The 16,448-nt window shown below is 50.3% G+C and overlaps 1 protein-coding gene across 1 annotated transcript in view; it reads left to right on the top strand.

Moving 5' to 3' along the window:
- LOC147120252 (uncharacterized) overlaps positions 1 to 16,448 on the top strand; it is a 168,065-nt gene that overhangs the window by 41,085 nt on the left and 110,532 nt on the right. Inside the window, exons 7-12 of the mRNA XM_085985897.1 lie at positions 5,109 to 5,162; positions 11,210 to 11,263; positions 14,304 to 14,357; positions 14,892 to 14,945; positions 15,038 to 15,091; positions 15,236 to 15,280. Coding sequence (XP_085842023.1) covers positions 5,109 to 5,162; positions 11,210 to 11,263; positions 14,304 to 14,357; positions 14,892 to 14,945; positions 15,038 to 15,091; positions 15,236 to 15,280 — 315 coding nt within the window. The remainder of the gene's footprint in view (positions 1 to 5,108; positions 5,163 to 11,209; positions 11,264 to 14,303; positions 14,358 to 14,891; positions 14,946 to 15,037; positions 15,092 to 15,235; positions 15,281 to 16,448) is intronic.

Here is a 16,448-nt window from a genome sequence, read left to right as displayed (position 1 = left end):
ATGGACACCGTGTTACGGGACCTGACATTCCTGTTCGTATACCTGGACGACATACTCGACAAACTCATCGCCAACGCCTCCAGGACGGAGCATGTGTCCCACCTCCGGACTCTCTTCGAATGACTCAGCCAACACGGCCTAATCGTCAACCCGGCCAAGTGCCAGTTCGGGCTGTCCTCAATCGACTTTCTCAGGCACCGCATCACGAAGGACGGGGCGGTGCCACTGCCATCGAAAGTGGAGGCCGTGATGGACTTCCCGCGACCCCTCACCATGAAGGCCCTGCAGAAGTTTTTGGGCATGGTGAGCTTTTACCATCGTTTCGTCCCCCGAGCAGCCCAACTTATGCAGCCCCTTTACAAGGCCCTCAAAGGCAAGCCCGACAAACTCACCATTAACTGGTCCGATGAGATGGCCACTTCTTTCACGGACACGGAAAGGGCCCTGGCTAACGTGACCATGCTGGTGCATCCGTTACCTGATGCGCCGATCGCTCTCACCACCGACGCCTCGGACTATGCGGTCAGCGTGTCCATGAACAGTGGGTTAATGGCGCCTGGCAGCCGCTCGCCGCCTTCAGCCGGCAGCTCCGCCCCAACGAGCGGAAGTACAGCACCTTTGATCGCGAGCCTCTCGGCCTCTACCTCGCCGTCCGACACTTCCGTTTCCTGCTGGAGGCCCGCCCGTTCACGGCGTTCGTGGACCACAACCCGTTGACCTTCGCCATGGCCAAAGCCTTCGAGCCGTGGTCAGCCCGTCAGCAACGCCAGTTGGCCTTCATCTCAGAGTTTACAACGGACATCCAGCATGTGGCTGGGAAAGACAATCCCGTCGCCGACTATCTCTCCCGAGCCGTCGCCAGCGCCGTCCACCTCGGCATCGACTACACCTGCATGGCGGCCGACCAGGCCTCCGACCCGGACGTCCAGGCCTACAGGACGGCGGTCACGGGCCTTCAACTAGCAGACGTCGCGTTCGACGCTGCCAGCACCACACTCCTGTGCGACGTCTCCGTTGGGCAGCCACGTCCCGTCATGCCCGAAGAGTGGAGACGGCAAGTTTTTGACGCCGTCCATAATCTTTCCCACCCGGGCAGGAAGCCATCACAGAAGCTGATGGCGGCTAAGTTCGTCTGGCACGGGCTCGGGAAAAACATTCGCGACTGGGCCAGCACCTGTATGGTATGCCAACGCTCGAAAGTGCATCGCCATACAAAGGCCCCGTTGGCGCCTTTCGCGGTGCCCGTGAGGCGGTTCGACCACGTTAACGTGGACCTGGTGGGGCCCCTGCCGTCCTCCCGTGGGCTTACCCACCTCCTCACAATGGTCGACAGAACCACCCAATGGCCGGAAGCCATCCCGCTGTCTTCAACGACGGCCGCCGATGTGGCTCGGGCGTTCATCAGCACTTGCGTCGCCCGGTTCGGTGCCCCATCTGACATTTCCTCCGACCGGGGGCCCCAGTTCACATCAGAGCTCTGGAACGCTGTCGCCCGAGGCCTCGGGTTGAGACTCCACCACACCACAGCATACCACCCTCAGGCTAACAGGCTGTGCGAATGGTTTCATCGCTCCATGAAGGCCGTGCTCCAGGCCAGCCTCTGGGACGACAGCTGGATTGACAGACTCCCGTGGGTCGTGCTGGGACTCAGGACCGCTCCCAAGGAGGACCTCCAGTCCTCATCCGCCGAGCTCGCCTACGGACAGCCGCTGCGGGTTCCCGGGGACTTCGTCCCCAACGCAATGGAACCTTGGTCCGCAGCCCATCAGCGGTCCGACCTTCTGGACAACGCCAAGGTTATCGCGCCGGCACCCACGTCGCAGCACGGCCTCCCGCAGTCCCACGTTCCGCTTGACCTTCGTGAGGTGGAGTACGTTTTTTCGTCCGCCACGACGCCCACCGGGGACCTCTTCAGCCACCCTACGATGGGCCATTCCACGTCCTGGAAACCAGGGACAAGACCTTCGTAGTGGATGTTGGCGGTAAGCCGGACTGCATTTCCGTGGACCGTCTTAAACCGGCCCACCTGGATCTGGATCGACCCGTTGAGTTGGCACAGCCCCCGAGGCGGGGCCGACCTCCGGTTTCCACACCCTCAGTCCACCACCGAGTGCCCGAGGTCCCTCCGACGAAGCCCCCGGTCCCCGCCCCGGAATTGCGGAGCCGTTCCGGCCGTGAATTCTGGGAGGAAGTATGTGGCGGAGACCACATAGGGACAATAACACAATGTATAACCAATGCTGTTAGATGTACCTAAACACAATTCACTATGTATAGCAATGTTGTGATATGTACGTTCTGGGTTGGGTTATCGGTGCAGGGTCCCTTTAAGAGCATCGGTAGCGTGATGATGTCATGACGTCGGTTGCGTGATGACGTCATAGCCCCTGCACGGGGCTGAGCCTTCAGACCTCGTGGAGAATGATTAAAGTAAGACACGTTTTGCCTTTGCTTAAAGAAAAGTCTCAGCCTGTTGATTTCTGTCGATCTCAACAAGGTAAGTAGAAAGTGTTAGTAAAAGTTTACTTACCTTTGCTTCTTCCTGCAGTCTTCAAGAGTTGGGTATGCGGAGAGTCTCCCACCTCCACGGCAGAGAAGACAGATGGCCGTTGCATTCTCCAATGCAGCAACCATCTAATTTCTGCAAAAGAAAGAGGTTTGATGAGTCTTGAATTAAAGAACTCATCAAACTACAGAGAAGGTCAGTGTTTGACAGCTTCATAGGGCTGTCAAACGATGGCAATTCATCTGTCAAAAATTTTTGACAGATGAAACGTCATACGTTGACGTTCTCTGTAACCGGCTTTCCCGTAATTGGCCTGCTAAGCCCACTGGGCGGGCTTAACAAGGTCAATCAAGGGAAAATAGTGTGGGTTGGCCAGAAGTTGATGGAGGCGGGACTAAAACCCGACAAGCGGGAGTCCAGCCTCCAAAAACTCCCCATTGGCAAAATCCAGCCCTTTGATTTGAAATGACATGACTTAACTTTGTGTGGCGCGTTTACTTTGTATCTGCCGTGCAAATACAGGAATTCTACGCCACTCAATGCATTTGAATGGGGAACCAGACAGCGAGATGCTTTTTTCGCGAAGCTAATGGCAGAGTGGCACATCTCCAACAGCAACTTTTCAATTTCCGCTTTTAATCGCGCATCTACCCTTGCCTGAAGTTGCTGTGGCATTTGCCCATAAATAATGGTGAGCGCTATTAACCGCGCCGTTATTTTTGACAACAATTCTTGGGCCAGTATCAATGGGTTAACATAATCTTGTTGAAGGCCTCTCAATCTGGCTGGCTACGGGTGAGAAACCGAAGCCTCGCATGCAAATCAGGCCCAGCTGTTAAAATCGGCAGGGGTTTCCTGCCCGCCTCGGAGGCTCCCCGTCCCTACCCGTCTCCCTTGCGAAAATTCCGGCTGAAATTTCTGACAGTGAAAAGTAGGGATCAGCATCTTTGCTTCTCCCCAAATGTCTTCCTTATTTTCCTTTCCTCTCCTGAAGGCAATGTGATTCTTGGTGGCAAACTGAGAATTGTCAGTATTTAACATTCCTTCGAGCCATTGTTAAAATCAATAACTTCCAGGTCAGCTGCAGCATGGGTTAGATGGAGGATGAAGCTTCACTTCGCCCAATAATATCCTGAACTTCAGAAAGCACTGATACTGCACTGAAATAATATTTCCATTTACCACACTAGTCATTCTCATGGCTTCTAAAGTAATGGTAAAGAAGTTAAGAGCTCTTTTGCACTGTAAGCTCACACAACTTAGGAACTAGGTTAAGTGCCCAAGTTTGACTCATTAGAAACTTCACAGCAATTGGAGTAAGCATACTTTTATCTTGTTGCTCTGCACTATAGTTAATTTACATCATGCAGTCTGAGCCAGTCCCAATTTGTACGCTTGGAAAACAATTACACTTTTATACTTTAATATTGTACTTTTACATTGAATTTTGTATATTTGAAATTCGGAGCAGCAAAATCAGTTTTTTTAAATTAATTCCTGGGATGTGGGCATCACTGGCGAGGGCTGCATTTATTGCCCATCCTTAATTGCCCCTGAGAAGCTGGTGGTGAGTTGCCTTCTTGAACCACTGTAGTTCGTGTGGTGAAGGTAATCCCATAGTGCTGATAGGGAGGGAGATCTAGGATTTTGACCCAGTGACGATGAAGGAACAGCGATATATTTCCAAGTCAGGATGGTGTGTAAATTGGAGGGGAACTTGGAGGTGATGGTGTTCCTATGCACCTTGTTCTTCTAGGTGGTAGAGGTCGTGGATTTGAGAGGTACTGTCGAAAAGGCCTTGGCAATTTGCTGCAGTGCATCTTGTAGATGGTACACACTGCAGTCATGGTCTGCCGGTGGTGGAGGAAGTGAATGTTTAAGGTGGTGGATTGGGTGCCAATCAAGTGGGCTGCTTTGTCCTGGATGGTGTCAAGCTTCTTGAGTGTTGTTGGAGCTGCACTCATCCAAGCAAGTGGAGAGTATTCAATCACACTCCTGACTTGTGCTTTGTAGATGGTGGAAAGGCATTGTGGAGTCAGGAGGTGAGACATTCTCCACAGAATACCTAGCCTCTGACCTGCTCTTGTTGCCACAATATTTATGTGGCTGGTCCAGTTAAATTTCTGGTCAATGGCGACCCACCAGGATGTTGATGTTGGGGGATTCGTTGATGGTATTGCCATTGAATGTAAAGGAGTGGTCGTTAGACTGAGCATCGATGAGCAGGTTATTGGTGAGTAAGTGCCGCTTGATAGCACTTTGCTAATGATTGAGAGTAGACTGATGGGACAGTAATTGACCAGATTGGATTTGTCCTGCTTTTCATGGACAGGACATACCTGGGCAGTTTTCCACATTGTCGGGTAGATGCCAGTGTTGTAGCCGTACTGGAACATCTTGGCTAGAGGCGTGGATAGTTTACCTGTCTTGTTAACACATTGGTGCTTTGTCTATAAACATCACCTAATTACTAAACGTGGCATATATGTTCCAACAAACCATTTGGCATAAGCGAAATGGTGAATCATATATGATAACTTATATTCTGTAAATGCAAGTTGTTATTTTCACACTAAAATCTATATTTTTAATTAAATCTTAGGGTTCTCAAGGCTTCCCAGGCCCATCTGGTGAAACTGGACCACGTGGACCCAATGTGAGTATTGTGACAGTACTGTAGAACATGATCCTGTATTGCATGAATGAATATTCAGCAGCAACACTTGTCTGAACCTTGTTTAGGATTTCTTGTCTTATTTTTTGGCCTCCAGCTCAATGGCAGAAAATGATCATTGTGGCTGATTTCACACCAGTGCAGGCTTTAAAGTTTTCTATTGATTCTGTGATTCTAAATAGCTCTGCACATACAAATATATTTTATATAGAATTCTAATAATTGTTTTACAAATTATATTTATTAGCTATTAATAGTATGTCTTCACATGCAGTCCATTTTCTGAACTTTGGCTTTGCAAACAAACAGCAACAACAACTTGAATTAATATAAGCTGTAGTTTCCCCCCAACAAGCTCAATTTCAACTTGTATGATTTTGTCACCCTCTGGAGATCACTTAAACTATCTGTCCACTTCCTAAATGTACAATCCCTATTTCTACCATGGGTAATCTTTACTCCCCCCTTCCCTGCATTAGGAATCCTCCTTCTCATATTTCATGCCTTCCTATTTTACCACTATAATTACAATTGCCTTCCATTCCAAAAGCAAACATGCAGGTATCATTCCAGTGGAAGGGGGCTGGATTATGTCAAAATGGTATGGAAACCCCATGAAACATAGGATTGTGGCGACACGCCACCACTGGACATAATCCGCTCACGGCGGCACGGACAGTTTAAGCAGACGCCCCCAGCCGGGGGCCCTTTCCTCCAGCAACTTGTTTCCCACAGGGACAGGCTGCCGGGAGCACTTCCTGTCTGGGGAGTATTTAAGTGGTTGCGCGGGCTTTTCCAGTTCCTCTTTGCCATGAGGTTGAATAAAGCAGTTGTGTTTCACTAACTCTCATCTCGACTCCCACGTTTGCCGCGGTATCTCAACACTGGTGACCCCGACGCTCAGGACGAATCCTAAGCTAGCATGGCGGATACAAACGCAGTCATGGTTAAACTACCGGACTTTTGGGCGAACCTGGCCGAAGCCTGGTTTGTTCAAGCCGAGTCCAGATTCCGGCTGAAAAACATTACAGTCGATGCCACGAAGTACGACTACCTCATCGCCTCTCTCACCTACGCCACAGTCCCCAAGGTTTGGGCAGCGCTGCAGGAGCCACCAGTGGAAGGCAAGTACGAACATCTGAAGGCTGCGCTCCTTAAAAAATTTCAAACGTCCTCTTACCATCGCAACTGCCAACTCCTCGACCTCCCCGGCCTTGGTGATGCTTCACCGTCGGATCTGCTTTCCCACATGCTGTCCCTCTCGGACGACAAAAACACCGGCGCCCTCTTTCGCACGCTTTTCATTCGGCAGCTCCCCGCCAGCATCCGCCCGCTCATTGTGGAATCTGGCTCCACGGACCTGAATGAGATAGCCGAAAAGGCCGACCGGCTGCTCTCTGCGCAGTCCGCCCGCGACGTCGCGCCCGACCTCACGGCAACGACCACGCAGTCTTCCCGGCCCGCTAGGCCCGACCGCCCTACCACTCCGGGTCACTGCTACTACCACACCTGTTTTGGCACTAGGGCCCAATGCTGCACGCCACCGTGCACTTTCAAACCCCCCCCCGCACCGGCCCCCATGATGGCCGCGGGGCAAAAGGGGCCTCTACTGTACGTCACTGACGACAGCACCAACCGCCGATTTCTGTGCGATACAGGGGCCCAGCAAAGCATCACCCCCGCCTCCGCCTTCGAAATCCAACGCGGCGCACGGGGTATCATGCTGGCCACAGCCAATGGCTCTGACATCCGCACATATGGCACCCGCATGGTCACGCTCGACCTCGCAGGCCGCCGCTACCGCTGGGAGTTCCTCACGGCCAGGGCCCTCTGCCCACTCATCGGCGCCGACTTCCTACGCGCCCACGGCCTCCTTGTCGACATTCCGAGGCACCACCTCGTCGACATCAACACTATGGCCCCCATTCCTGGCGCATTCACCCCGGCCCGTTCGGCCGGCCAGACGACCTACTGCCTCGCCAGAGCCATGGACGACTACTCGGCACTTCTAGCCGAGTTTCCCACCCTCACTAACCCGACCTTTTCGGCCAAAGCCACCAAACACGGTGTGGAGCACTATATCCCCACCACCAGCCCCCCGGTTTCTGCCCACGCCCGCAGACTCAACCCGGCCAAGCTGGAAATCGCGCGGGCCGAGTTCACCACCATGGAACAACTCGGCATCATCCGCCGCTCCAGCAGCCCTTGGGCCTCGCCCCTCCTCATCGCCCCCAAGCCCGGCGGAGGCTGGCGCCCTTGAGGGGACTACCGCCGCCTCAACGACGCCACCACCCCCGACCGATACCCGGTGCCGCACATCCAGGACTTCTCGGCCTGACTGGCCGGACGAACCATCTTTTCCAAGGTCGACCTGGTGCGCGGTTACCACCAAGTCCCCGTACACCCCGCGGACATCCCCAAAACGGCCGTCTTCACCCCATTCAGCCTGTTCAAGTTCCTGAGGATGCCCTTCGGCCTCAAGAATGCAGCCCAGGCTTTCCAGAGTCTTATGGACTCAGTCCTCCGGGACCTGAACTTCCTATTCATCTATCTAGACAACATTCTCGTGGCCAGCTCCTCCCAACAGGAACACCTCGAACACATTTGCATCCTGTTCGGGCGCCTAGCCCAACACGGGCTCATCCTCAGCCCGGCGAAGTGCCAATTCGGCCTAACCGAGATCGATTTTCTCGGTCACCACATCACCCCTGCTGGGGCCGTCCCCCTGCCCAACAAGGTGCAGGCCGTCCAGCAATTCCCCCGCCCCAAAACCATCAAGGGCCTCCAGGAGTTCCTCGGGATGGTAAACTTCTACAACAGGTTCATCCCCAGAGCTGCAGCCCTCATGAAGCCCCTATACGACTCCCTCCGAGGTAAATCCGGCAAGATGGCCATAGCCTGGACCACTGACACGTCAGCCGCCTTCGACGCCACCAAAAAACGCGCTCGCCGACGCCACCCTGCTCGTGCACCCGAGGGCCGATGCCCGGGTCGCGCTCCCCACCAACGCCTCCGACCACGCGGTCGGAGCCGTGTTCGAGCAGTGGGTCAATGGCGCGTGGCAGCCACTTGCCTTCTACAGCCGCCAACTGCGCCCCCCCGGAGGTCAAATGCTCTACTTTCGACCGCGAGCTTCTCGCGCTCCACCTGTCGGTCCGCCATTTCAGGTTCCTCCTGGAGGGCCGCCCCTTCACCGCGTACGTGGACCACAAGCCGCTCATACGCGATGGCCAAGCACACCGAACCCTGGTCCGCTAGGCAGCAACGCCAGCTCGCGGCCATGTCCGAGTTTACTACGGACATCCAGCACGTCTCCGGTAGAGACAACGTTGTCGCCGACTGCCTTTCCCGTCCTGCCATCTGCGTGAATCACCTCGTGGTCGACTACGCGCAACTAGCAGCGGCCCAGCTCATGGACCCAGACCTCCTCTCGGTGGCTACCAGCCTGCCAGGGCTACGCCTAGCCAAGGTCACGCATGGGCCCGAAGCCACGGCAGTCACTTGTGACGTCTCACTCGGCCAACCCAGGCCAGTCGTCCCTGCAACCTGGCGCCGCCGCATCTTCGATGCGCTACACGCGCTCTCCCATCCGGGTTCCCACGCATCCGTCAAACTCCTCTCCCAGTGTTTCGTCTGGCGCGGCCTCAGCAAAGATGTTCGGACTTGGGCCACCTCCTGCCTCGCCTGCCAACGGGCTAAGGTACAGCTACACACAAAAACACCCCTGGGAGACTTCGAGGTACCCAGCCGCCGCTTCGACCATGTACACGTCGACATCGTCGGTCCTCTGCCGCCATCGCAAGGCCAAACTTATCTCCTCACGATGGTCGACTGCTACACACGCTGGCCTGAGGCAGTGCCGCTGCCCTCCATCACCACAGCCGACATCGCCAGGGCGTTCGTTAACACCTGGGTTGCAAGGTTCGGCGTACCAGCCGACATAACCTCCGACAGAGGTGCCCAGTTCACCTCCGAACTCTGGACGGCCACAGCACACAACCTCGGGGTGATGCTCCACCGATCTACGGCGTACCACCCGCAGGCCAATGGGCTGTGTGAACGCTTCCACAGGTCACTCAAGGCCTCACTCCATGCCAGCCTGCAGGACAGTACCTGGACTGACCGCCTACCGTGGGTGCTACTAGGCCTACGCACCGCGGTCAAGGAAGACCTCTAGTCCTCGGCAGCGGAGTTAGTCTACGGACAACCGCTGCGCATCCCAGGCGAATTCCTTCCGGAGGCTACCACGCCTTGGTCGGCCGAACAGCAGCGGCTCAACTCTTTCTCTTCCGCTCAACAGTTCGCCCCACTTCCGGTCAACCGACACGGCGAACTCGCACCTCATGTCCCGCCAAACTTACAGCAGGCACGCTTTGTTTTCGTGCGACACAATGCGCACTGCGGACCCCTGCGACCCCCGTACGATGGACCGTACGAGGTACTACAAACTGGGGACAAGGTCTTCAAGCTGCGACTCGGCGACAGGGTCGACACAGTCTCCATTGACCGGCTCAAACCAGCACACACAGAACCAGGGGAACAGGTCCCCGTGGCCCGACCTCCAACTAGAGGCCGTCCCGCCAGCAAGCCAGCACAGCCAGCGGCGAACCGCCCGGCCCCACCAACTAGACCGGCGACCACTCAGAGCCGCTCCGGCAGAACCATTAGACCACCGTCACGACTCGTCCACTCCTCCTAAGCGGATTCTGGGGGGAGCTCTGTGGCGACACGCCACCACTGGACATAATCCGCTCACGGCGGCACAGACAGTTTAAGCAGATGCCCCCAGCTGGGGCCCTTTCCTCCAGCAACTTGTTTCCCGCAGGGACAGGCTGCCAGGAGCACTTCCTGTCTGGGGAGTATTTAAGTGGTTGCGCGGGCTTTTCCAGTTCCTCTTTGCCATGAGGTTGAATAAAGCAGTTGTGTTTCACTAACTCTGGTCTCGACTCCCACGTTTGCCACGGTATCTCAACAGGATATTAGAAAATGAGTGTAATCGTACACAATCAATCTTTATGCATTTTGTTCTCATAAAGCTAATGAATTCAATGACCAATTGTACTTCTATTTGCTTGGACCTAAAAATCAGAGGATTGATGGTTGATTGGGTTAATGGCCTGGATTTTGTGGTCAGTGGTGAAGGAACGGCAGTCGCCATTCATCACACTGACTACTGCCCTAGGATTTTTTGCGGGCTTTTGAGCAGCAGCGTACGATTCCTAGAGATCCTTTCCAGGGCGGCGTCCTCTACAGGGGATCTGTGGCATGTGTGAGCAGGGAAAGCAACAATCAGATTGAAGAATTCTCACTGAGGCATGCAGAGTCTAAACCAGGATGTGTAAATTAGATTTAATTCACTGTAAAATCATGTAGAGAATGCAAAATAAAAGGAGGGAAAGAAAGATGGGATTAAGAGAGAGAGATAAAAGAGACAGAAAGAAAAAGTAAAAAGAAAAACTTATTTTTAAATCTCCAACAATAATTAAATTCTGAAAGAATGAGACTCCACACTTGTAAAATTAAAGTTTCAGTGCCAGGGAGGTTGTTTGGCAGTAATTATGACTTCTGCTGTTAAAAATTCACTTACATCTGAATGCACCAGCCCTAACTTTTTCTGGTGTATTTAGTAGGTAACTAGTGGGTAAGTATCGCAACTTCATACCCTTACATTGATTTCAATGCTGAATCTATTGGCGAGGTACTGCTATAGTGCAGCCTGTGGAGGAGCAGGGTAACTTGGACAGCAACTTCTGGATTGCCACATTTAACTGCTCATGTGTGGACTCCGGAAGTTGCTGTCCGATTTATTCGATAATAAAGGTGAGCACTGTTAGCCTTACTGTTATTCTCAAGGCAAAATTCTGGACCATTGTGTTTAATGAAATTCAACATGATCAATTTTGTACTCTATCATATCTGTGAAGAATCATCAGATAGAAGGGTATATCAATGCATGTAACAATTAGATATAAGGGTATATCAATTCATCAGACTCAAGGTCAATTAAAGTATTTTCTTAATTATTACAGGGTGACCCAGGCCCCCCTGGTTCCATGGGTCCAACTGGGACGTCAGGTAAAATTGTAAGTAGTTTGTTCTTATTTTCGGAACATTCTGTTACCACAGTCTCATGATAAAACTCTTGTAACATGCTTTATGATACTACAGTGAGAACTTGTCTAGCAGGATAGCACTATGCCTATTAAACTATATGTTAATGTAAGAACTGAAAATACTCCTTGAGTGGACTGTTTGGTCACATTTTGGGTTCTATTTTTCTAACGTTCTCCCCTCCTCTTCTGAAGGGTGACCTCTGCCTGGAACATGGTTCCACTGGCTGACCGTCAGTATCTCACCCAAGTGGGCTGAATAAGGAGTGCCAACTAGATATTCAATGGGGAAGATGTCACAACCAGCCCTAATTCTGTTTTGCCCGATGTTCACATTGGTGCAATTTCCATTAGTGGTCATTAGATAACAAATAGGAAGCAAAAGCCCTGATTACATTTTAATCCTTTTAGCCCAGGCACAATGAGGTGAATTGTAGCAGTTCAGCTAAATTAGCACATATCCGGTTTCGAATTTGGGACTTTCTGGTCTGCATCGCTTACATACTGGTCTGTATACTACACCAAGTGGTGCTTTTACCCACTAGGCCATTAGAAGAATAATGGGTTCCATTTTAAAGAAGATGTGAAAAATGAGCCACACAATCATTAAAATGCCAGCAGAGAAGAAGAACTTTTCCCCTGCTCACCTGGTAGTATTTTGTTGTGACATTGTGCTATGATGTTAGCCTGCATCCCCCATATCTTTACCTATCTAATTTCAAATGAACTTAAGAAATTGTCATCTGAAAAATATATATACATGCCATGGTAGGCAAGTATGTAAATAGTTGTTTTAAAACTTCTGTAGAATCCTAAAGTACTTTTACCATATTTATTTGAGTAATGTATAAAATTGCTACATTCATCATCTATCCACCATACAATACAAGTCTAATTACCTTAACTCCATGGGGTAGATTTTCAACTCGGCTGCTTGGTCAGAGGGCAGGGAGGAACAATCAGGCGGGAAGAATGGCACACTCATAATGGAGACAGTCTGGTTTTTATTTAAATGGCAGAAAAATCCTGTGGGCTCCCTTGTGTGTGGTCAATTCCTCCCTGCCCAGTGTTCCTCTCTGCCATCCAGCCAGCCAACCTTTTACACCCAGGCGATAGAAACACAAACCTACACCCATATTTCCCAAAGCAGTTTTTGTATACCTCCAATGATTTAACACTTTAGCGTTTGGTTCTCTGTAACATAGGCTGAAATTTTCTGGGGTCCATGCGGGCGGGAATGGAGGCGGGTCATATGGGAAATTTGAAAAAAGTGGGAGCGGGTCTGGAACCCGCCGTCATCCCACTCCCACACGCCTTTCCCTCGGGTGCATTAGTCAGTGTGGCAGCGACCCAACCAGCAGAGGCAGGCAACCTAATTCAAATCATTATAACCTTGTTTACAGACACTTGAGCCTTTTTCCCACTACATTTTAAATTTACCTGGATGGCCATGGGAACCACGCTGCTCAGGAACCACGTCTGTTAACCTAAGGCGGGAGTTCCATGGCCATTGCTCCAGCTGATTACTTGACAGCATGAAATGTACTATAAAAGCTCCCACCTGACAGCTGATCACTTTCCTCAGGCAGAAGCTGTTGCTTACTGCATTCGCAGTACAGGTTCTGCAGGCTGCAAGCCTTTCCAGCAAAGTCTCCATCCAGTGTCACCTCATTGGATAAAACTCTCTCACCATTGACAGATTGCTTCTGTCAACTCTACTTCACCTGCCATCTATTCCATCAACATGGATGCCGGCCACCAGGCTGCTGAGATGTCCTCCTCTCCCTGTCTCCCACCTCCAGCTGCTCGGCAACTCCAAATATTTCTAAAGCAGCCTCCTCTGCTGTTGTAAGGTTTGCAAATGATGGAGGACCACCTCTGGTTCTCTCCCTCTTATTTTGGGCTCTCTTTTCCTGCAAGGAAGGAAAGAAGAGAAGGTTGAGTGAAAGCGATGGAATGAGTGTAAGGAATGGATGGGTTACATCTTTAGAGGGAAACTATGGTGGAGTGAGGTGCCAAAGCCAAGTGGCCACCTTGTGCGTTGTTAGTTGGTATGATTGCACTAAGATGAGGGTGAGTGTGAGGGGTGGCTAGTGTGATGGGGACGTGGTAAGGAGGGAGGGATGGGTGTTTGTGCAAGGTATGTTGGTGAGAGTAAGGATGCGCAGGAGTAGGGTAGGGAAGGCAGAGTGATGGGGATGTGATGAGAGGCACAGCAGGATGAAGTTGAATGTGGCTTTGTACTAATGTTTCCTGATCTACTGAGATCACTGAAACGCTTGTGGCACTGCACTCAGGTCCTCCTGATCACAACCCTGCTGGTGACCTCCTCTGCAATCTCCAACCAGGCTGTTTTGGTCTCCTGGGGAGGTCTCTTCTGCCCATTGGAAGGGAAAAGGATCTCCCTGTGTGCTCTGACTCCCTCCATAAGCATATTGAGGGAGTTATGGGAGAATCTGGGTGCAGCCCTGCACTTCTGTGCAGTGTTAGTCAGTGTTTGCAGCACTCCAATGCTGAAGTGCACTGACAGCACTATGAACATTAACTTTGAACCCCTTTAAAGATCCCAGCTGAAAATGCGTCATGAATGACGTCACCAGGCCTGCAACATTTAATTGGGCCGGGTAACGTGCAGGGCGGGCTTAATATGCCCTATTAACGTAAAGTCATTCTGTGGAGTGAGATGGAGTCAGGAACGGGCTCGTGACCCGCCATGGCGGCCGCCCACACCGGACCCACCCAGGTAAAGAAAATTCCGGCCGTAGACTTTTATTGTCTCCAGTGTAGGCTGGATAATCCAAACTATGTTGTCGGTATCATTTGCGAGTACATTTATGTGCTTGTAAAGTTACAATCAAATAAGTATAGAGTTTATAAAATGTCTAGTAGATGGTAAGATAAAATGCCACTATGTATTTTACAAATTGTAGTATAATCTTATAATTTTTTTCATATTGTGTAACATCTACAGCTCACTCATTAAACATTCTCATTTTGCTTTGTTTCAAACTAGGGCGAACCTGGAAAGCAAGGAAGACGTGGGCCAAGTGGATTGCAAGGTTTTCAGGTAAAATGAGGGGAAAATGGGACAATAACGCGATAAATGTAGGCTGTAGATGAGAATCAAACCATTTGAAACACTGGGGTGGGGGAGGTGGTAATGGTTTGTTGAGATTGTTAAATTGAAAACAGAATTGAATTATGAATTTACATAATCGACACAGATCAATTCCTCTTTGGACCATGGGGATGTCATCTGTAAAATGCAACCAGTCGGAGTTGTAATGCTAGTTTAATATCATTTGTGGGTTAAGTTGAGGTGTGGAGCTTTATCTTCTTCAGAGTTGTGCCTGTGGTTAGTCATTTCCCTCAGGAGATCTAAAGAAACTTGGGATACTCCATGATCTTCAACACACCATGCTCAATTTGTACTGAGAACCATTGATGAGCCAAATGGCTTTTAAAAATTAATGATACCCTTATGTCCTTGTATAGTTTTAATTCTAACTGCATTATACATGCTGCCTTGCTTGTTTTTGATGAATTAATTCATGGAAAACAATTGTTAATCTCCAGTATTAATGTTATTTGCTTTTTCAAGGGTCCAAAAGGTCCATCTGGAATACCTGGGACACCTGGAATGAAAGGTCATAGGGTAAATAACTGTAATGTTCACCTTTTTAAAATTATACTAATATGATCAGGTAAAGAGTACAGGCTGAGAATAATTCTTTGTTTCTCTAACAGGGATTTGATGGGGGTGATGGTGCTCAAGGTGATACTGGTGCTCTGGGCCCGCAGGTGAATCCGTATTTTTTTTTTAAAGTCAACAATCATAGTTACCTATTTTTTTCTACGGAAATATTTTGTCACTGAATAATAATAGGTGGATAGTAGCATAAGTGTGTCAGTTATTCTAATGCATTTTCATTCAATCTAAAATAGGGGGAACCTGGTCATTCTGGAGAAAATGGTGCAACTGGTCCAATGGTAAACAACCTGAATTTGTTACTTTATAAATATAATATGCTTAACATTAGTAATTGACTGACAGCAGTTTATTTAAAGGGGAATGGAATGGTCAACACAAGTTTTCCTTCTAGCATTTAACAACTCAAACAAGAAATGCTATGTCCCAACACAACTGTGGATCGGAGCTTTGCAGAGAAGACAGTCCTAAACTTTGAACTTGACCATCTAGTTACAAGGCAAAGTCAGGCACTGTTTATTCCTTGGTATTTTAATACACATTTAATAAGAGCCTACTAAAGATAAGAAGGATAGCTGCAAAGAGATCATATGGAGATCTGCTGGCAAAATGAATCATTTATTTAGATTATCTCTCAATGTACTGTTGCAATACACTGGTTGAGCTTTCGAACAATATTGGGGGGCGGGGGGGGATGGGGGTGGGGGCTGGCGGGATATTCTTCCACGATCCCACCTGAAATTGGGCAGGTTCACAGAGGAAACATTGGGAAAATGGTGCAATGAGGTCTACCTTCAATCTTTACAAACATATTACCACCACTTCCCAGGCTGCCATGGTGAAAGTGGTGGGCCCCGGAAAGCAGCAATGGCCCCATGGAGGGAGTGGGTTTTGTAGGAGCCTTGTCTTCCCCCATTCTGCCTCCGACACTGACCTGTTCATGGCTCCAGTCTCATCTGAGGCTTTCAGTGTGACAACATTTCTGATTTCCAGGATGTTTTTTCCCCTTTAAGGTTGCTCGCTGGATCTTTTGGTGTTGCACTGGCATCCCCACTGGGATTCACCTCCTGTGCACTGGCGGGCTCCCACTTGACAGTTGGAACCCCATTGGAGCCCACGATGCATAATTAATGAGCCCCAACCCAGGAAAATGGATCGGGTCTGGAGTAGATACAGAGGGGTAAACTGAAGTCCCGTCCGACCAGAACGCTACCCCAAAATGTTGTTGCGGCTAGGCCATTGGAAATTTCAAAACTGAGGTTGATGGATTTTTGTTAGGCAAGGGTATTAAAGGTTATGGCACCATGGTGGGTAGATGGAGTTGAGATACAGATCAGCCATGATCTAATTGAATGGTGCAACAGGCTCAAGGGACTGAATGGCCTACTCCTTTTCTTATGTTCCTAAGTAAGTGCCTCCCACGTCTCTTTCATCTTCAGGACCACACAT

The sequence above is a fragment of the Somniosus microcephalus genome, chromosome 4 (genome assembly GCF_052327205.1).
Source record: "Somniosus microcephalus isolate GS21.2 chromosome 4, FLI_Smic_1.0, whole genome shotgun sequence".
Lineage (NCBI taxonomy): Eukaryota > Metazoa > Chordata > Chondrichthyes > Squaliformes > Somniosidae > Somniosus > Somniosus microcephalus.
Note: the sequence above shows the minus strand (reverse complement) of the source record. Positions and strands in the feature narration are given on the sequence as shown.